This window comes from Theobroma cacao, chromosome 1, assembly GCF_053813885.1.
Source record: "Theobroma cacao isolate CCN51 chromosome 1, ASM5381388v1, whole genome shotgun sequence".
NCBI lineage: Eukaryota > Viridiplantae > Streptophyta > Magnoliopsida > Malvales > Malvaceae > Theobroma > Theobroma cacao.
This window is the reverse complement of record NC_142639.1, coordinates 34091787-34112692: the sequence shown is the minus strand read 5'-3', so window position 1 is coordinate 34112692 and position 20906 is coordinate 34091787. Positions and strand designations below refer to the sequence as shown.

Genomic DNA, 20906 nt, shown 5'->3' with positions numbered 1-20906 from the left:
TTTTAATATTTTAGTTTATGTTTATGAGAAATGAGTAATAATTTTTAACATGTTTTTAGATAAATAAGTCATGAACAGATATTTTAAAATACAAAAAATTGTTTCTCAAGATTCAAGTCTTAGGCAACAACAATATAATTTTACTAATGGTACTTAACAATCTTCTAAATAAAGTTGTATTAAATTTTATCTAAGTACTCTCCCAACAGATCTTAGATTAAGGTAAAAAAATTTTTAATTATTATTATTTTAATTATAACACTCTTTAAAAAAATTTATGGATCCGTCTCTATAACAATACAAATATTGTTTGGTGTAGAAAAAGAAAAATGGCCAGAATAAGAAGAAAAGATGGACATAAAGCATGCTTGAACACCCAACATTTGATACAATATGTTGATGGTTGTACCCTAAAGTAGATATGAGCAAATAGGTAGATTGGGTGGTTTAGTTCGTCATATTTATAGGCCATATGGACCACACATTTTTAAGAAATTGATCGAAACTGATCAAATATAAAGGAAGACCAAACCATTAAACATAGAATTGGTATGGTTAGTTCGATTTTGGACTAATAGATGAAAAATTTATCATTTTTTTTGTAAATTACAGTATTAAAACTTATAAATTTCATCCATAATTATATAATATACAACAAATCTAAACATAAAAAAAACATACATTTGTTCCTTCACTCACACTTGACAAAGGCTTGTTTACTTTCCATACACACACAAGTTTGAGTTCTTATATCAACAAAAATTTAAACATATTTTATACTATTAATAAATAATAATAATAATAAATTTTAATATATTTATATTAAACTTTACTAAATAGTGAATAATTATTAATTATAATATCTTTAGATGTTCATAATATATTAAGCATTAATGTATAATATAATATATTTAATATTATTAAATTGTAAGCAAACCAATATTATTTTATTCTCTATTTATAATTTTTTTATTAATTATTAATTAAATTATTATTTTGTAATATATTACTATACTTATTTATAATAAGTATAAGTAATATGTTAATTTTATATAATATATATTTATATGTATTACTTTATTATATATATATATATATGAAATTAATGACACTTATATATTACAATGTTTTATATCAAAGTTTGTATAAATAATAACTAATTATAAACAATATATTATAAAAACTAAAGTGATAACTAAAAAAGTTATTAACTATAATCATATAAATAAAGTTGACATGCGAACATTTAGTTTATTGGTTAGTGCATGATCTCCCTCTCAATAAAAATTGGATTCGAATCCCCCTTCTCCCAAATATATATAAAAAAATCATATAAATAAAATTTATTATAAGTTATAGTAATATTTATGTATAATTAAATATATGTATATATATAATATATTTATACAGTTATATATATTCATAATATATTAAATTATAAAACATTATTAAGGTGTAATAAGTATAACATATTCATATGTAGGATATTTACTATCATATATTATAATGTTAACATAAAAATTATATCATTTAAAATATATAATTTGTAATATCATATTAATATAGATTTATAAATAAATATATATAGATAATATTAAATTGTTATGATTATGATTTACATACGTACATATATTAAACTAATATATTTGAAATACATTATTATTTAAGTTTATTATTAATTTTTTTAATATATAAAAAATATAATATATGTTAATATATATATATATATATATATATATAATTAGTTTGATTTTTTAAATAAATGGATCTAAAAATTTTAAAACCGCGAATCAATAAAAAATCAATTAAATCAAATATTTTGAATCAATTGATCCAATAAATCAATTAAATTAAATTATTTTACTTAAATTATATTTAATTTAAATAATTAATTAATCTGATTTAATTTTCTCACCCCATAGCCTAAATATAATCTTCTAAGAAACAGCAACAGGTATCAAGACAAGGTGCCCGTGGGCGCTGGGCAGCAAAAGGAATCGTGATACATTACACAGACCGGTACTCCAAAGGAAAAGGGGCAGCCGCCCAACTCCACTCAAGATTGAACAAGGACTATCATGCGTCAGCTGGCGGTGTGGAATTATGCGGCAGTCCACGGCACCCTAGCTAGGGATAGGTAGAATTAGGGAGCAATTGGGGAATAATTAAAGAGGCATTATAATCATTTCATAAATCATAATATTGAATATTTAAAAAATATAAAATATGAACTGATTGTTCAGTGGAAAACTTGCATAAGCCGACCCTTAAAATCCTCCTTAACTTCGAAATCTAATAATTAATCCATTGAAACCGAACTAAGTCAGTTCCCATCAGTTATTCAATTATGACCGGATATTTCCTCTTCCCTAGTTCCCACGAGGATTTAACTTGTTAATTTTGTCTCGTAAAATAGAGTGGTGTTAATTTAAAAAACATATATCTACATGGACTTGTTAATTGAAAAAAAAAAATCATAAAATATCATGTAAAAAAATTAAAACCACAAAAAAAATATGAGTGAAGTTTTAGCTTAAAAAAAAAATCACTACTACAATGTTTAAAAAATTAGTGATAATTTTACATCTAATATATGGATTTAAAAAGAAAATTGATAGTTGTCAATGTGTTGAATTCCGATACATTATTAGCTTTTTACAAAATAATTTAATCTGCGTTTAAACTCTGATTTATAATGATTCTAGAAGACTGGAGTTAGAATTTTATCAGAATAAAATTCTATATTGGAAAAAAGGGAAAAATAATGAAGGTTGAAATTGTTGCTACAGAAAAAAGGTCGTGGCTAAAACAAAAGCAAGCCTGAAAACTCTGAAACGAGAGCGGCCCACAAAACCAAGCACTGGAAAGTTCAGTTCAAACCAAAAAACCTTGTGGGGCTGTGTCTGAAAGAAAGAAATCCTCCCGTGTCATGGTTCTATGGTCAAGTCGAGCACCGGGACATGAGAACATAAGGCTGTTGATGATGGCTGCTTAAATGGTACATGAGCAAATGGGAGAATGTTTGCAGCTGCTTCAGAGTGAATGTTTATGATGAGCTTCTGGGGGGTCGAAGAAAACCGATCAAGACTATTTGCCTGGAATCTAATTACCACCAAAGTGGATTTCCATCAAGTTTAATAGTGATGGCAATCTGTTCTACCATGAAGACGAAGAACAATTAGAAGTTGATTCATGTCCCATCATTTACTGTCTTCTCTAACCGGCCATCACCAACTGTTTGGATTTCAGTCCTGCCGGTGGCTTCCGGCTGTTGGAAATACTGAAGCAAACTTTGCTCAATGATGGCTTCTTTACACTCGTGTGCAACATTAAATTTTTTGAAACTATCTTGATAATGAAATCTTCATTTATCTGAGTTTTGATACCTTTTGCCAAGTGTTGAAGATCAAATTAATGCAGGAAACTATGTAGCAACCAGAGGATCAGGTTCAGGACAAACCAACTGTCCAATAGCGTTCGATCAATAACTGAAGAAAATGTAGATTTGCTACAAAAGAATGCATTTTAAGATAAATTAGCTATAACAAGTACTCATTTATAGTGTATAAAAGAAAAAGAAAAGAGAGTTGCAAAAAAGTGCATCATTTAGCGCAAAAATGGAGAAATTCTTTCAAACGAGGATCCTATCTCATGGTTCTCAGAATAAAAACTCCCTGCCTCTCCCATGCTTGAAGGTGCAAAGTCACACTACAAATTCACAGCAATATCATTGCCTTTTGAAGACCTCCTGTGGCTTGCATTCATGAGTGCCATCCAAAGGACGCCTTTGCTCCATATGGTCATCATTCATCAAGACTCAATCTGAGATCCATCAACTATACACAAGATGGACTTCCACTAGTACCCAACCTGCCAAATTGCTCGAGATGATTAGACAATGTGAAGAGTTGGCTTAGATAGCAAAAACCCAGAGAGGGAATAAGCAAAGCCAGAATACAACAGTAATTTCACTTGATTTTAAAGTTTACATGGTCAAGCTTCTTTTGCATACACACATAGTTTCTTGCATCACTACACAAAAGTCTGTGTCTAAGATCTCACAACAATAAACCAATTTATCCTAGGACCAAAAAAAGAAACCCACTTTATCCAGCAAGAGGTCAGCAATTATCTAGGATTGCTATCAATATTCTTCAGTACTTCCCATGTTTTCCTCATGTTAGAGAAAAATAACAAGAACTCAAAGCAACCAATCATTTTGCCCAAGTAATAAGAACAGCATATCAAAATGTTGGCACCTTAAATGGAACTCCCACGGTGTCCAGCTAATTAATTACTCTTGCTAAACCCCTGCTGCAGCTTTTGCCTCGAGACCCGTCTTTCCCTGTGTGACATATTAAAAAAGTAATGGCATGCATGTTTGGGCAATATGATGAAGAAAATCAGAATAACATTACTAATTGTGTAAATGAAAAATGATTATTAGTAAGTAGTAATCACAATGCTTCGAAACCCAGGATTGTGAAAACATAAACTCAAAGGAAAAAAACACAAATGAACGTTAAATTTGTCCTAGACAAAAAGTAACAGAATACAGCAACTTGGAAATCTATTTTTTGACAGGATATGTTAACTTGGTTAATAGCTGCATGGAAATTAGGTAACCATTGTTGAAAAACAATTTCTCTTGTATGGTAAAGGAATTGCCAGTTACCAAGTAATCTTGTTGGACTTCAGTGATTTCCAGTTATAAGGGATCAGAGATAATTAAACATATTAGACCACAACTATTAATGCCAGGGGCTGAAAGACAACAACAAACCTCAGAATCAGGCTTTTGTCGTATCTTCCGAGTAGGAGTCCTCATTGTGACAAACTCCTCAGCTGATGTTGGATGAACACCCACTGTGGCATCAAAGTCTGCTTTGGTCAAGCCAGCTTTCACAGCAACTGCAAATCCCTGGAAAACAACTGCACACATCAGAAAAAACTGCAGAACTTGGGAAGGAAAAATCTCATGGAAAGCAACAATTTAGGTGAAGGCTTGAACCTGCACAATTTCAGCCGAATCTTCTCCACACATGTGCAGACCAAGAACTTTGTTTGTTTCTGCACAGACTACAAGTTTCATGAAAACCCGATCAGGAAGCCCTGAGAGAGTGGCCTTCAATGGCCTGAAGTTTGCTGTGTAGACATCAATATCACCATATTCTTTTATAGCCTGTAAAATCCTCGAACTGTTGAGCACAAGAAACCAATTTCAGCTGTTGCTATTATGCCAAACAGTTTCTCACCTGTTCTTCAGTAAGACCAACTTGTCCAATTGGCGGCTGGGAAAAGACAGCAGAGGGAACAGCCCTACTCCAAAATGCATGGGAAGAAAAAGTCAGAAAAGTAATTGAACACGTAATAAAATCCACTCTTTATATCTCAAAACCACCCAAACATCATATCAAAAAGGAAGAAGACACCATATAACTTGTCATTGATTGGGTATTAAATCTAAATGTTCATTAAAAATATTATGCCTTCTTTCATTTGAATATGACAAGTTATAAGTGGGTCTCAATCCAGGGATCAATATGAATCATAAATAAGTGTTACTTGACAACAACCAAAACTGGGGTCTGGCTCCCCTCCATCATATCTCTACTTGGGAATCTCCAAGGCACTATTAGATGAGTGCCACATGGCATGTTAAAACTTAGAACGAATGTAGATTATCCTGTTTATTATTTTCCTTTCTCATTTCTGTTGTGACTTTTTTTAGAAGATTTCTCTAACCAAACACTTAAATCTTTTAAAGCACTACAAGCCACCCCCAATCATCACCAAGTCACCAAATAAATCCAAAAAACAACCACACTACTCAGTAGCTCAGCCACCCCAAACATAAAATCCAACAAATTTAAACAACAAAAGTACAAAATAATAAAGAACCTGCGCAGTAGGAAGAGAGGGTTACCATAATGGGGCAGCATTGAAAGGTTTTGGAAGGATATGTTTTGGAAAAAGAAACATGTAAAAAAAAATAGAGAAAGGCGAAACAGAAACCTGGCATATGTGACAAGGAAGACAGAGACCTGGAATCGAGGTTTGTTGAAAGAGAAGAAAAATAAAATAATAAAACTGGGATATATGAATCTATGCCATTGAAACTGCATATGCCACATGGCACTCATCCAAGAGTACAGTTGACATTGGCTTTCCAATAGGAATAAGGTGCAAAGGCCTCAAGTCCTCAACTAGTATTTTGTAGAGGCAACAAAAAGAGCCCTAAGCTCTTTCCAATTTTACCTAATCCCTTAAACTTTTTCAATTAATCAACCTCAAGTGTCAAGATTACCTATAATCAGGTTTAGTCGGTTCATTCTGAAACAGTGTTTTTGCTAATGCTCCTCCTTCCATCAAAGCAACAGGAGTCAAATTTATTCTATCTGTCACATCCCCTACAGCCCAAATGGAAGGTACTGTAGTACGTGAGTATTCATCAACCTAAAGAAACAATGAGGCAAAACATACAAATATTAACTGAAAAAGTACCAGAAATCAGAACATATAGAAAATGAAGCAAAATAAACTCCAAGATAAGAAGAACACTACCTCTATTGCTCCATTCTTGTTCATTTTCACCCCCACTGACTCCAATCCTAAGTTCTGCAATGTAGATAGAGTTCATGTTAAACCCAACACAACATTCATCAAACCTATCTAGATTTACATAAAAATTGAAGTTGCCTTTAAAAGGAGAGAATCTACATCCTCTACATACAAAACCTTTAAGGTTCCTTAGTCACAATGGGAAGGGAATCATGCAAAGCAAGAAGCTTGATTACATTTCAAGATGAAGGTTATACTATTGTCCTAGTTAATTTTTCTCCTTTCTCTTTTTCCTTTTATATTCTGTTCCTGAGGTCACAATGGGAAGGGAATCACGCAATGCAAGAAGCTTGATTGCATTTGAAGATGAAGGTTATAATATTCTCCTAATTTATTTTTCTCCTTTTCTTTTTCTTTTTCTTTTTATGTCCTGTTCCTGAGGCCGCAGGTTTATGCTAGTACAATTACACCCATGCTCTGATGTGGTACCATTTTGTTGGTAATTGGTAACCAAAAGGAACTTTACTAAAGAGAGTCACAAAAGTTATTCCAAACCTTTGTATTAGGCCTTCGACCAGTAGCAAACATTATATGTGAAAAGCCTTCAACTGTTCCTTTGTTGGTCTTCAGAGACAGTGAACCATCAGCTGACTTAACAATTGCCTGAGGTGACTCCTCTGTATGAAACTCAATTCCCCTTAGAGACATTTGTTCTCCAACAAAATCTCTGATCTACAAACAGTGTAGGTTTTTCACTAAGATGAACAAATTGCTAAAACAAGTATCATGCAAGTTACTATAATATGATAAAATAAACAAGTAAAGTAGCTAGCAGTTTGCACAATTCTTCACCTCTTCGTCAAAACCCCGTAAAACTTTTTTCTGACGTATAAATATGTGAACCTCACTTGTCAATCCATTGAAAATGCCAGCAAATTCCAAAGCTATGTATCCACCACCAACTATTGCAACTTTCTCTGGTTTTGAGGGCAAATCAAGGGCAGCATCAGAATCTATTGCGTATTCACTTCCTGTAATCTCAGGAATAAATGGACGTCCACCAACTGAAATCAGTATATGTCTCGCAGTGTAAAGTTTTCCATCTACGTCAACAGTGTGTGGATCCACAATCTGCCACACATTTCATCAAAAAGGATTCACAATCAAGAAACATTATAAAAACAAATGCATTCACATGTATTGTAAAGAAACAATGCGGAGAGAGAATCATCCTACCTTTCCACGGCCTTCAATTAATATGACACCAGCATTATTGAGAATGTTCTTGTAAATACCGGTAAGACGCTGTAACTCAGCGTTTTTATTAGCCATCAAGGTGCTCCAATCATGCTTTGGTTCAGCGTCATATTTCCATCCAAAACCATTACTCTCATCAAATTCATGAGAATATTTAGACGCATAAACCATTAGTTTTTTTGGTACACATCCTCTAAGTACGCATCTGCAATTATACACAAATTTGATTACAATTTCAAATAAACACAGACGAAAAACAGTGACATTCATAATGGTCAAACTAAATTTAGTAGGCTTTCTTGAATTAGCTTTAGGCTGCCAAAAGCTCTGGTGATAGACGTTGAGATTAAAACCCATAACTTTAGCCAGTTAAGTTAAGATTGTAATTTTCAAGTTAAAGATTAAAAAAAAAAAAACCTCAGAACCCAAGAGGCAAAATTGCAGAAAACACACGTATTTCCAGTGGATAATTCAATGTGCAATAAACTCCAAAATCCTAATTTCTTAAGGAAAAAAAAAAGAAACAAATTTTTGCACGCAAAATATATAAATTATAGATATATAAAGTCACAAAAAAGGTCTATTTGTACTCTGGAAACTTACGTCCCGCCAACGCCGCCAGTGGTCTCAGAAGAAATGGTCGAAAACGGAAGCTCACAAACAGCAACAGAAGCACCAAAATTGGCTGCGAAACGGGAAGCACGAACGCCACCACTGCCGGCGCCGATTGTAAAGAGGTCGAAGTCATAGTGCCGCGGCGGCTCAGCACCATTCTCGGACTCGGCACGAACGGAGAAGAGGCGGTGGCGGTGCAAGTGGTGATGGTGGAAGCGAGAGATAGAGGGAGAAAGGTGGCGGGAAAAGGAAGAACGGGTCTTGGGTAAAGGAACAGAGACGGGAAGGTTTCGGTAAAGGGTTTGGAGAGTTGGGGAAGAGAGTTTGGGAGCTGTAAAAGAAGTAGTGGCCATGTTTGTTCTTTTCCTATCACCGTCTCTGGCTTTGGTGTAAATATAGCTTATGCTTGTTTGAGATCCTTGGGCTGGTGGGTGGGGTCCGCCCATCAAACATCTATTGGTCGAATTGATTTGCGGTGGAGGCAGCTGTCGCATTTGTGGCCTGCGGAGTTTGATTGTCTTTGTAAATAAATCTGAAGTCCAACTTCTTTTCAAATTGTTCACCTATTTCAATGGATTCTTTTTCCAATTTAACGAATTAAATAAACAGCTTAGAAGCTTATGAGTTAAGACTTTGCAATGAGTTTACAAGCACACAGTGATATCTTTTAAATTAATTTAACAGAAAAGACATAATATTTTAAATTTTTTTTAACTATTTAAAAAATTTAAACAAATATTTATTTTCTTATTACATTTAAATTAATTCTTATATATTTTTTTAAGTCCAATCAATTTGTTTGATAATATAGTTTAATGGTTTAATCAATATATTATTTATCATTTTTATATTAACATCTGTTAAACTAGAGAGTGCAAATTATTCCGTGACTATGTCATTATGCCATGTAAACATCTACTATAACATAAATTGTGTTATAAAATGATAACTAGAATTTTAACCAACAATTAATCAATTATTAATTATATAAGAACTTAATTGAATGCAATAAAAAATAAAAATTAAATTAAATTTTCTGACTTGATCAAAAAAAATTTTAAATATTATACCAAACGAAATTGTTTTATCGCAAGGATAATTATCTTAAGCATTGCAAAACTACGAATTACTTACAATCACTCATACTATATTCTATATACCACAATTAAAATTGTTTAAAAAATTGAGGCAAGACTAATTCCAGCAGTCAACATCACAGTGGAGCCACTCAAATTCTTATAAAAACAAAAGAGGTGGGAGATAAGGATGATCACCAAAATTGTCTAAGCAACAATTTCAAGCTTTTGGCATTTCCTCGATAAGTTGATGGTTGAGTTGTTATTCTCGTAGGTGCTGTGTGGGAAGAAGCACGTCAGCCAGGTAAGATTTAACATTAACACCCTCTGCTGCAGCTATTGCAAGCTTTGAAAAGATCATTCCTGCTGCCTTGTGATTTGTGAAGCAGCTACAAACAAATCCAATCAACAAAGCCTCACTTGCTTCCACTTACTGATTTGTAAACTTAAGATTCTTCCTGAACCATTTCTGCTTCCTCCCACCATGAAACGGGGCCCAAACCATCATAGTCTATTGATCCCTGCAATGAAACAAATGGGATAAAAATAACAATAAAAGATGTTGATTATAGAACTGAATCTATTGTACTTTTAGGATATACATAAACCTATAACTATTGACCTCTTATCCGAAGCAGGAAACATAAGGTACAATCTATTCAATGAAGCGGCACGAAAAATAGAGAGGAGGAGGGGGCGAAGGTATAACCTTCTTTTTGTGGTTCAATGTATGAACTAAACATTTGGCATTGAAGAGTGATTAAAAAATGGGGGAGGAGAGGGAGAGGAAGACTGAAGAGAACTAATCATACTTCATTGCAGTTGAGGGATCAAACGTCCTGCAGAGCAGGATATATTTAATTAGTATTTTAGGTCTGTAACCCATGATCTAAAGTGGAAGAAGTATAAATTATCCTTTGTACATGACAATGAAAATCTTTACATCTTTTGTTATTAAGCAAAAAGTTGATGTTCATGATGGAAAATATACTTTACTATGATTTATGATGAAACAAAACAAAATTATATTAACCAAGATGCAAAACTTCAGAGAGAGAGAGAACACTGCTCTAATGCTACAGATGGACAATATGAAACAAATTTGAAAGATGAACTTACAGTAATCACCATTGGGGCAAATGGCTTTGAATTTTCTGGCTGTTCGAGAGGAATTGAAGGATATATAACACTATGAACTCGAAATTTAATCTGGGATTCAGAGAACCTAAAGTCGGTGAAAACTAAACATCACAAGGTTATGGAAATTTGCAATGCTATAACAAGACATACCTGATCCATCCCATCAATAACAAATCGTGGTTCTTCAGACTGTGCTTCTTCTGCTTCTCCAAAGTCCCATATCCATCTTCCTTGATTTCTGCAATCCTCAAAATAGTAAAGAAGCACATTAGTGTACATAATGATGTAAAGAGAATAATAAATGACATAAGGAAAATCAATAGTGAAAGTTGGTGAGCAAGTTCTACCTCTAGTTACACCAGAGTTGAATAAACAAGTGACTGGCTCTTACCTATTATTAGGGTCAGATTCAAAGCGAGATGGAATTGGCAAAAGATGGACAGGTATGTAAATGTCATCAAAAAATCCAAGTGACACTGCAAATTACAGAACCAAGATAACCATGTGCATAAAATGCAGATATGCAGAAATGGGTTGGTAATACTTATAATTGGTCTAAACAAATGACAATCTTTACCTGGCTACATTTAGCATTGGTCACAATATCTAGACAAGATGTAATTTGACAATCAAAATCACCACATAGCAAAAAGCTAGAGACTATTTAAAGAAATGAGTGAAATATGCATATTCCAAACCATATAGAAAGCCTGCCATTAGCAGCCATAGATATTAGTCGAAGAATCTATCTGACCTTCTACTTACCATCTGTTACTTAATAAGTCAAGATCTAAGAAAGGAGAGGAAACTTCCCTCATGTTACTCCTTATCATCTTTCAACTAAGCTTATGGATTAAGTCCTATACAACTAAATGCAACAAGAAACATAAAATAAGACAATCTGAACACTGCATTGCCTTAACTCACGCTGTAACCTTCTAAATTCATTGATGGGAACAAAGATGTGCTCTATAAACACAGAAAAAACTTAATTTACAAAAGAAAGATATATCTTCTCGACTGACTCATCTTGTCCTGAACTAGCCACAAGTTAGATAATACTGTGTAATTACAATCAGGTTGACTTCCGACTCAACTTGAATTAATTATCCTGTAATCATGAAACCAGAAAGCTAATTTTGGCTCCAACATACAGATGATAATCGGGTACTTATTCTAAAGAAGAAGGAGAACATAAATTTGGATATGCATAGACAGCACAATCAGAACAAGTAGGAGTAATTGTTTTTTCGACTTACAGCGCAAGCCATTAGCGTCAGATTCTTTAAGTTTTGCAACAATAATCTCACCAACAAATGGACGAAACACAATCAGTCTGAACTCCACCTACCACAATAGCAAAACAAGATTTGTCAAAATTCAGACACCGCAGAGAATACAAAAAAAAAAAAAAACAAATCAATATGTCCTGCTCACAGAAACGTAATGCAAAAAATAGCATAACTTAGAGATGATAAGCAATACCGTATAGGTAGAAGCACCATCCCCGGGATAGATAAAGCCGCCTTTAATTGACCTGATGTCATATACTGAAATGCAAAGTCCCAAGTTTGCAATAACCTACATTACAATTTACAAATATCATTCATCATTATCAAGCATAGTTCACCCAAAATACTTAAGAAAAAACAAAAGACCATACAATTGATAAACATATCGGAAAGACATAATACTACAAACCTTATCCAAGAAAAGGGCTTCCAACTCTATCTTAATAGCCTCATCAAGAGGAAGGTTAAGAAGATGGGGTGGTAATCTCAAAGTGTGCTCGATTAGGCTTAGATAGAACATTTTTTTTTCTGCTGTCTTCAGATTTTTAAAACTCCAAAAATCTGGGAATCAAATAAAAAGCAACTGTCAATGTACAAACACTAGTTTGAGACATTATTCCGAATACCTAATAGGCAACAAAGTGAAGAAACTCAGGCTGCAAAGACTTGAAAGTACGAAAAACAGAAAAAAGCAAACGCAACGTACAGTTAGGTAAGGTTGGTACAAAGGGTAACTGAGAAGGAAAGGATTCGAAATCGTTCGACAAACAAAGATGAAGCGAAAGTAAGAACTAGTTAGCCATTTGTCCTGCAGTTGAAGTTCAGTCTAGTTATACGACCAAGGGTGAAAGTCGGTCTTTTAAGGAAAGATTCGGCCTCAGTTTTAATATGGGCCAGAAATAAGAGGGGTTTCGGATTGTGGATATTGAGTATTAAATCCACCCGGTTTTTTTTTTTTTTTGGGAATTAATAGGATAATCTAGTCATTGCAAATTATATTTCATTTATTTGATATTTTTATTTTTTTCTTTAAAAACGGATAGAAAGCAAAAGGTAAAAGATAAAATGTAACAAGTAAATAATAAAAGTATTAATTAAACTGAACTTTATTTATTCTTGTATAAATTTTTATTTTACTTTTAAAAATAAAAAATATATATACCGTTTATAATTTATTTTACATATAAAATTAATTAAAAATTTAACATTGAAGACCTTGTAATGGACTAATACTCATCCATATTGCTTAACCCATCGCATCCGACCCTAATTTCTTAATTTATCTCTGATAATTTGATTTACATGTAAAATTCATAAATATTAGTGATGAGTCGAGGTTTTTAAATTTATATTTCTACTATTAATATTTGCAATTAAAATTTGAAAATATGTACTACTGGTAGTTGTGACAATTTATTCCTCTTTCTTCCAATACTTTGGTGAGAAATAATTCTTAATTCTAATTAAAACCATTTAATACATACACTCTGTTTTGATAAATGCATTTTAAAGTTATTTAGTGGAAAAATACCAAGAAGTGGCTTCATTTGCAGGTGTGGTGTGAGTTAACCTCGCCCAGTACTCTTGATCTAGAGCCACTTGGCAGGCGAGGTACTAGAGTCGAGGAACTAGTGAAGACGTGTTTGGGGTAGCATCAAGAGATCCAACTCCAGTCATGGCCCATGATTGACTGCCAAGTATTAAACTTTCCATGTTCATGCTAACCAAATCAAGCATCCTTGAAGAAACAATGGAGAAAAACATTGGACATGCAGAAGGTAGTTTTACTACAGGATATATAGGAAAGCCAGAATCTTTGATTTTCTACATTCCTTTCAACATAATATTTGCAATGAACAACACCATTAGGAAATGAAAAGAGGTCTGGCTCAGAGCGACAATCCAGACTCCTCATCCTCTTCAAGGGAGGAAGTGTAGACAATGTAAAGGGCCCAAATCAAGCCGAATACAGCGAACAGGATCCACCCAAGAATGTTGTTGCTCAAACCGAAGGGAAGTCCAGTTCCTTCGGTAGTCATTCTCTCGTCCACCAGAGCCATGGCTGGGCTTGACATGGTGGCTGCACAGGCTGCTGCCAGCAATGATGCACTCATGCCCACGTTTGAGCCTTTCTCCTCTGCAGAAGACTTCTTTTCCATGGAACACATCACTTTCCCCTTCTTTGCCATTGCTGGCAACCCTGGAAGTACAGCAAAAGTTGCAGGTAAGGTCAAAATGCGTATGAACTTTTGCTTTTAGACAAATTAAAAAATGAAGGCAAAATTATGGCTAGAAACTTACCGATGGCAACTGAGGATGCAACCCTTGGTGATGGCTTGTGTGCGAGAGCTGCACGGATGATTGAAGAGGTAGGGGTGCTAGCAGAGATGGTGGCCATTTTCCTTCAATTGGGAGAAATGAGAACAACCAGAGTACAATTATATTTGCTCCAAGAATTTTTACAGGTTAATATCGTTGGTTGGTCCAGAATCTGTCCAAGACACCACACCGATAGGTAGCCCCTCGTTTGCTATCCCGTATCCACACCGACCCAACCAATTTCGTCCACGTGTCACGTCATCCGTCTATAAACAAAAGATTGATCCAGGAGAGTTTTATGGTCATGACAAGAGAGGGATAAATGGGCCGTGACCCTAACTTAAGACTTGGACCCAAATTTAATTATTAATTTCTTGTCTCACAAAGACTGTTATATAACATAACTTCACTAAAATTACAAAATTAGAAAAACATCTTTCAAGGAGCTTGTAATTATAAAAGCAAGCTTAGAAAAAATGAAAGCTTTCCCTTTTCCTTCGTTGACAGAAGCCACTTGGCCCCGTCGCGTTGTGCGAGCTGTCAAGGGACTTTATTAGTCCCAACTATGGTGAAGGTAGCCATTGCCAAGCCTTGAATCCTATTCAGCATAAACCATCCTAAAAGGGAATATGCCCATTATCTCGTGCCGGTTCAGGTAATGGTTAGCCAGGAGGGACGACACAACCGAGATGCAACATCTACATCTTAGCAAAAAGGCCATGAAAGGTATGAATCAAAATACGACCATAGAATCAGGACAAGAGCCTCGACCAACAACCAACTGGCATCCTGTAGGTGAAAATGAAAATTCTCCATCTCATGAATAAAAGTTTATATGTTTCCTCTTTCATTTCAAGAATATGTGCTTGAATTCAGAGCAATTGCGCTATCAGTTATGTACAAGCGTATACCTGCAATACAGCATCCCCACAGAAACTTATTACCTTTGGTTATTGCCATAAATTGACTCAACCCCTAAAAGATAATGGCCGGAACATTATGGGAAAAAATGAATTGAAATTTACATGAACGATTGTTAAAGAATCAGATCAATCGTAGCAGTTTCTGGGAGAAGCAACTAGTAATGCGGTATGAATCAAAGAATTCCACTTGTATGCTGTGATCTTCAATTACTCGTGAATATTGCACTGTTGTAAGTAAGGATGATCATACTGCACATGTTTGCTCCAATAGCCTTTGTATTTAGCAATTCCGATTTCCAACCAGGGTTTCATAACTCCATCATAGTGTATAACTGCTGCATGCTCAATATCACCCAGCCCAAGACCTGAGTCATAACCTAGCCCAAGTGCATGCCATCTCTTTTCTAAAGCTACAGTCTGGTTGTAGAAAGTAATCCAACCTAAGGGCAAGCTCCCAGCCTTCCACAATGGCCTCTTAAGTCCCTGTAACAAATCACAAGGCAAACAAGCGTGAGAAACACATAGCATTGATAGCTTGGATACCTACTATAAAAACACAGACACAGCACTGGAAATATCAACCAGCAATGATGTCATTAAAAAAATTGTTATGGACACATCTGGAAGCAAACAATTGGTGTCAAACTTGTGAGGCACAGGGCACAAGTTTCACCCTCATAAAATTTGTTTCCAGAACTTTCAATTGGAAAAAGAAAAATAAAAGCACAATCAAAACATTTTAGAAGAAGATACACAGCGTGCAAAATTCTTCAGATTGAAACTAGTATGAATACACCTAAACTTGAGCAATTATACACCAGCAAGATGATACTGCTTTTTAGGGATGAATAAGTTCCAACTAACCCGAACTGGTTTTTGTTTATCATTCATAGGTCAAACTAATAAATAGCACTTGCTTTAGACAGAAAAAAAAAACCCCTCTTGGGAAATAGTGGAAAATGAGTAAGAAAGATGATTGATATTGAAAATTATGACAGAAAAACTTTAGGTAAAATCTATACGGCTCCAGGTGATAACATATTCCAAACAACAAATATGAGCCAATGCACCTGATAACATTAACCATATTTTCAAAGAACTAATGAACAGCTTCAGAAAATAACAGAATCCAAATAAATCCAGAAGCATTTTAGCATGGAATAAATGCAAATACAAGGAAAGGACAGCAAATACCCATACCAGTTGCAAGTAATTACGGTAGAGCGTGGTTAAATTTAGTCTTCTCCATTCTCGGAGATCAAACATATTCATACCAAATGCCCATGTGCAAACATTGGCATTAAACCTCTTTGCCAAAAATGGGTCTGAAAAGTTCATAAGCATATGCATCGGACGAAATGAAGATTCACTTCCCTGACAAGTCTCCACTGCTGCATTTACTTTCCCCTTCATGTCAACACTCCAAAGTCCAGTTAAATCTCTTTGCACTACCACATCATGATCAAAGAGCACAATCTTTTTCAGTGCTGGGAAGATGTATGGCAGATAGAAGCGAAGATGGTTAAGGGCAGAAGTATATCTTGGATCATTGGACTTTTGTTCCTTCAATATTGCATTATACTTGGTGGGCAACCAATCAAAATTGTCTACACTCTGAATGTGGATTGTAGCTTTTCCAGTAGGATTTAATAAAAACCACATAGAAATTGCTGGAAGGTTGAGAGAATCAGTCACCACATGAAAAACAATTTTCTCTGGCTCCTGCAAAACCAATTTCAATTATCAGGGTATGTTACATCCACTAACAGGTTAACAATGGCCCAACCATGAACTAACTGTAGCTAACTCATCAAAGATAAGGGGAGCAAAGACTAATATCTTTCTAAAGGGAAATTGATAATAGAGGGGCAGTATAAGCTTATGGTAGACAGGAAAAGGTGAAAGAACTTCATGGTAACTTTGGAAAGCTTATGCCAATCACCAAAACTCAAACCATGATTATCCATTATAAATAACAAGGGTATCAGTTACTGTACAGCAATGTAATACCTCATATCATCCTCACATGATTTAACACACACACAGACGCATTTTCTTATATAACTGTTTATCATGACAATTACTTTCAATAAGCAACACCATGTTTTAACATCATAAAATAAGCAGAGTGAAATTTAATGAAAATGATTGAAGAATAAAACAAAGAGTGTAAAAGTGGCGAGGCAGTTTACCTTAGCAGAGGCAATGGTGGAGTTCACAACCACTGCACAAGCCAGAATATTGTCAGAGAAAACTGCATAGTGATAAAGGTCTGGATCATGCAATTTTTGTTGGTTAGGGAACTGTCTTTCCTCAGGTTGAAGGGAAAAATATTCAGCTGTCAGCCGCATGGACAGGCAGTGAAGGCCTTTAGGAGTAGTCCTTCCTGCAAGTTGAAAAAGATATGACTCTTGATTCTTCTGCGCCCGAACCTGTTCTTCAGCATTATAAGCCATGGCACGAAGTTTTGTGGCCATTGCAGAGCAGTCAGGGAATACATGACTCGCTTTGGCCAAAGAAACCCCCATAGATCTCATTTTCTGTGAAGCACTGAAAATTTAACTGTTCTTCAGATATAAGTTCAATGTAGCAATTCAACCCTAAATCTAAGCACATTCACTTAACAGTAATCCTGAATTCAAGTTTATTATTGAATTTAAAATGCATTGGTAAAATTATAATCAAAGCAAAAAAAAATTTGTTCGTCATTTTACCTCCTTGACAAATCTGAATCTTTGCTGGCTTCACCAACTGCTCGTTCCACCTCTTTGATTCGCGTTCTCAACTCTTTCACCAAGTGAGAGTTACTACCTGGTGGTGAAAAACTTAAGTACGCTTTTGCTCTAATGAGCTGATCTCTCATCTGCTTTACCTTCTCATCTGTTTCTCTGCGTGATTGAGACTGCAGAGGTTGATCATGTCTAACTGTTTCTTGATTGGATTGCTCCTGCAACCAATATATTAGTATTAACTTACAGATATATTAAAACTAACATGACTTACTCTAGCTCTGACCATTCTAGCAAACAACCACCCCCCACCACCTCTTTTAAAAAAATCATATTAGTAAACTTCAGGTTGTGATGGCAATAGTACCTAAGAAATTTGGGGTTAAAAACAAAACCTATAGATTTCCTATTCCCATTCCACTTTCTGGTATTGCTCAAATTCCAGAGATGAGCAATTGCTTCACCGGTTTTTGCATTACAAACACCAGCAGAATCACAAACAAAATTCAGTGGGGAGCAAATTAAAATATCATGCAAAGCAGATCATAACACAAATTGATAGATGGTCAGGTGAAATTTTAAAGGCATGTAAAATTGCAATGCTGGCTCAGTTTTATGTGAACTATTTGGTGTCAGCTAAACAAATCCCCTCCTCTTCATATAGATATCTAAAAGAATAAGAGAGCTACAACTCCAACATCCATTTTCCCTCACAAGATTAAAAGTAGACATCAATGCAACCACCTAGTCTAAATTAGATCAAATTTATAGCACCCCGTCATGTAAATACACACCTTTTCTCTGTAGTTCATTTGTATTTTATTCTGCTGAATTTGATGGCTGTCTTTTTCTTTTCCTTTATCATTAGTTTCTGTAACTAAAAAATAGAGGAACTCAGAGTCACATTTAAATTGATAAACTGAAAGATAAAAGACACTGCTACATACACCCATGTAATACTGACCATTTGCTTCTAACAATTTAGAAGCATCTCGAGCATCCCCAGATTGATCAGAATCACCATTCTCATTATAACTGTGACTAACTACAGAACTAAAATCCTTCTCTTTGAAAACAATTAATTTTGGCCCTTTTAATTCTTCGGCAGCTTCCTAGATAATAAAGCAACAAAGATCAACATGCATAAACGGTCAAAAACCACTTAAGATAAAATGTCCAAAACAAAATAAACTAAATCCATAAAGCTACCTGTTCTATCGCATTAAGTCTTAAATCATCAGTCCTATACTTCTGCACCGAACAAAGCAAAAACCCATTATAAATCTACCAAAAAATAAATAAATAAAACTTCAAGGAAGAGAGATCCATACAATATTGGCCAAATCCTCAATAAACTCCTTCCGGCCTGCCAGGTTCAGAATCACAAATGGAAACAAGCAAGATCAGGCAACATTCGAAAATTCAAACAATATATATATATATATTAAAATCACAAGATGCCAGACACAGAAAATAGAAAATTTCTCTTTGTGAAAAATGAATATTCGATTTAGCATTTTATTTTAGCTTTAACAAAATATAAACGTATATTTCTGTACCCTAAAATCGAAGTAGTGCAAAGTAACTGTCATTGGCTTGTTGTCAGATCGAGTACTCAATTGACGGTAAAAGCATTTGATTTTTCATAAAAAAAAAATACATTAAAATCTGATTGGAAGAAGATTACCGATAGAAGTAAGGGTTTTGAGTCTCTGAGAGACTAACAAGATTGGAGCGAACACAGAGAAAGAGAGCAAAGAGAGGATCAGAATCCTCTGCCATCGACGATATTTCTTCATCAATCAATAAAAATGGAGAAAAACCTGAACTCGTAACAGAAAAAGAGAAAATGATAAAAAAAAAAAAAAAAACCCTTCGCCTGTTGAGTTTCCTTGTCCTCTCTCAATCGTTCTCCAAAAAGCACATTTCACAGATTCAAATCGGCGCCGATTCGTTGCTTCGGCTACAAGGAACAGGAGTTCAACAAATGAAAGACTAGGGTTTCTGATGTGTGCGTTTTGCCTCCCTTTCGAGGGTGAGAAATTTAGCTTTGGAGAGAGAGAGAGATAGAGCTTCGTTCACGTTCTGGGACAGGGAAGGAGATGACTTACTTTTCTTTCCCCTTTCCGCTTTAATTTATTTTTTTTTCCCATTTTTCACGTTTCAAAATTTAATGTTTACTGATCTGGAATTCTGGATTTATATACCTTGGCCTTGGGTTAGCATATAAACAGATTTGAATTGCGAGAAAGGCGAAAGAGTGATGGGGATGGTGGTGGCTCATTCATTGGTTAATGATAAGGACGAGGGATATTGGCCGTTAATTTTAGTTGATGAGATGATCTTTTACGTTTATCCCTTAGGTCAGCTATCGCTCATGATTTTGTGGGCTCTTGTCGGCCTGGGTAGTATGTGTGTGTTAATTATGTTAATGTGTCATTGTCGAGCCGAGCCATATACACAATGAAAACAAAATATCATAAATTCTGGAAATTATTTATTCTCTTTTTGCATTAATTTCCTAAAAAAGGAAAATGTATGAAGGTTGATTATTACTAGTACTAGATTTGCGGCGGTCATTTGATTGGTGAATATAAATAAAATTTAATATTAGTATTATTGTTCTTTATGTTGATTATTATGGAATAAGGAGAATGATTATATGAAAAAAGAAAATATCAAATCAATGAATAAATCTAATCGGGTAATTTTATTATTTTAGTTTTATAGTTGAAAATGTTAGTTATTGTTTGTTTCATTTGTGGAGATTCATTTTGAATTTTCATCTATATAATATGAAGTAATCTTCTGTTTTACAACATAAATATTACTTTTTTTTTCCAGCCTCGTATATTGGACTTGAACTTTGAGCTTTGACTATGTGAGCATAGGTAAATTAATATGATCTTCCAAAATTTTTGCTATTTTCTTTTTGACATAATGTTTAAAATTCTTCCTGAATTATTTAAAAAATCATATAAATTTTTTATTTTT

The 20906-nt window shown here is 34.4% G+C and overlaps 4 protein-coding genes across 11 annotated transcripts; all 4 read right to left on the bottom strand.

The window, feature by feature from the left end:
• Window positions 1-3448: 3448 nt before the first annotated feature.
• On the bottom strand, window positions 3449-8860 carry GR (glutathione reductase). Its single transcript, XM_018122083.2, has 11 exons — window positions 8422-8860; window positions 7798-8023; window positions 7414-7692; window positions 7117-7293; window positions 6565-6618; window positions 6308-6456; window positions 5256-5319; window positions 5012-5182; window positions 4784-4921; window positions 4260-4345; window positions 3449-3870 (listed from the first exon to the last, which is right to left on the bottom strand). Exons 1-10 carry the CDS (start codon window positions 8784-8786, stop codon window positions 4304-4306), a joined length of 1665 nt encoding a protein of 554 aa, XP_017977572.2. The 5' UTR covers window positions 8787-8860; the 3' UTR covers window positions 3449-3870; window positions 4260-4303.
• A 652-nt stretch (window positions 8861-9512) lies between these two features.
• LOC18613229 (RNA polymerase Rpb7 N-terminal domain-containing protein) lies at window positions 9513-13612 on the bottom strand. 7 transcript variants are annotated; one of them, XM_088807007.1, is made up of 9 exons: window positions 13473-13612; window positions 12351-12502; window positions 12135-12230; window positions 11909-11996; window positions 11227-11255; window positions 11041-11125; window positions 10800-10887; window positions 10629-10718; window positions 9560-10030 (listed from the first exon to the last, which is right to left on the bottom strand). In XM_088807007.1, exons 1-8 carry the CDS (start codon window positions 13486-13488, stop codon window positions 10634-10636), a joined length of 639 nt encoding a protein of 212 aa, XP_088663133.1. In that variant the 5' UTR covers window positions 13489-13612; the 3' UTR covers window positions 9560-10030; window positions 10629-10633. The 7 variants fall into 7 exon arrangements, with proteins under 7 accessions (XP_017977600.1, XP_088663133.1, XP_017977596.1 ...); XM_088807008.1 differs by lacking the exon at window positions 9560-10030 and adding an exon at window positions 10037-10348; XM_018122111.2 differs by lacking the exon at window positions 10629-10718 and having other exon boundaries at window positions 9513-10030.
• Window positions 13613-13711: 99 nt separating this feature from the next.
• PSBW (photosystem II reaction center W) lies at window positions 13712-14413 on the bottom strand. Its single transcript, XM_007050351.3, has 2 exons — window positions 14243-14413; window positions 13712-14141 (listed from the first exon to the last, which is right to left on the bottom strand). The coding sequence occupies exons 1-2, from the start codon at window positions 14337-14339 to the stop codon at window positions 13831-13833; spliced, it is 408 nt and encodes a 135-aa protein (XP_007050413.1). The 5' UTR covers window positions 14340-14413; the 3' UTR covers window positions 13712-13830.
• Window positions 14414-15077: 664 nt separating this feature from the next.
• On the bottom strand, window positions 15078-20188 carry GAUT6 (galacturonosyltransferase 6). 2 transcript variants are annotated; one of them, XM_018122072.2, is made up of 9 exons: window positions 19600-20188; window positions 19244-19278; window positions 19122-19163; window positions 18877-19024; window positions 18707-18789; window positions 17898-18130; window positions 17376-17733; window positions 16384-16905; window positions 15078-15666 (listed from the first exon to the last, which is right to left on the bottom strand). In XM_018122072.2, the coding sequence occupies exons 1-9, from the start codon at window positions 19709-19711 to the stop codon at window positions 15391-15393; spliced, it is 1809 nt and encodes a 602-aa protein (XP_017977561.1). In that variant the 5' UTR covers window positions 19712-20188; the 3' UTR covers window positions 15078-15390. The 2 variants fall into 2 exon arrangements, with proteins under 2 accessions (XP_017977561.1, XP_007050412.1); XM_007050350.3 differs by having other exon boundaries at window positions 18707-18783.
• Window positions 20189-20906: the final 718 nt, after the last annotated feature.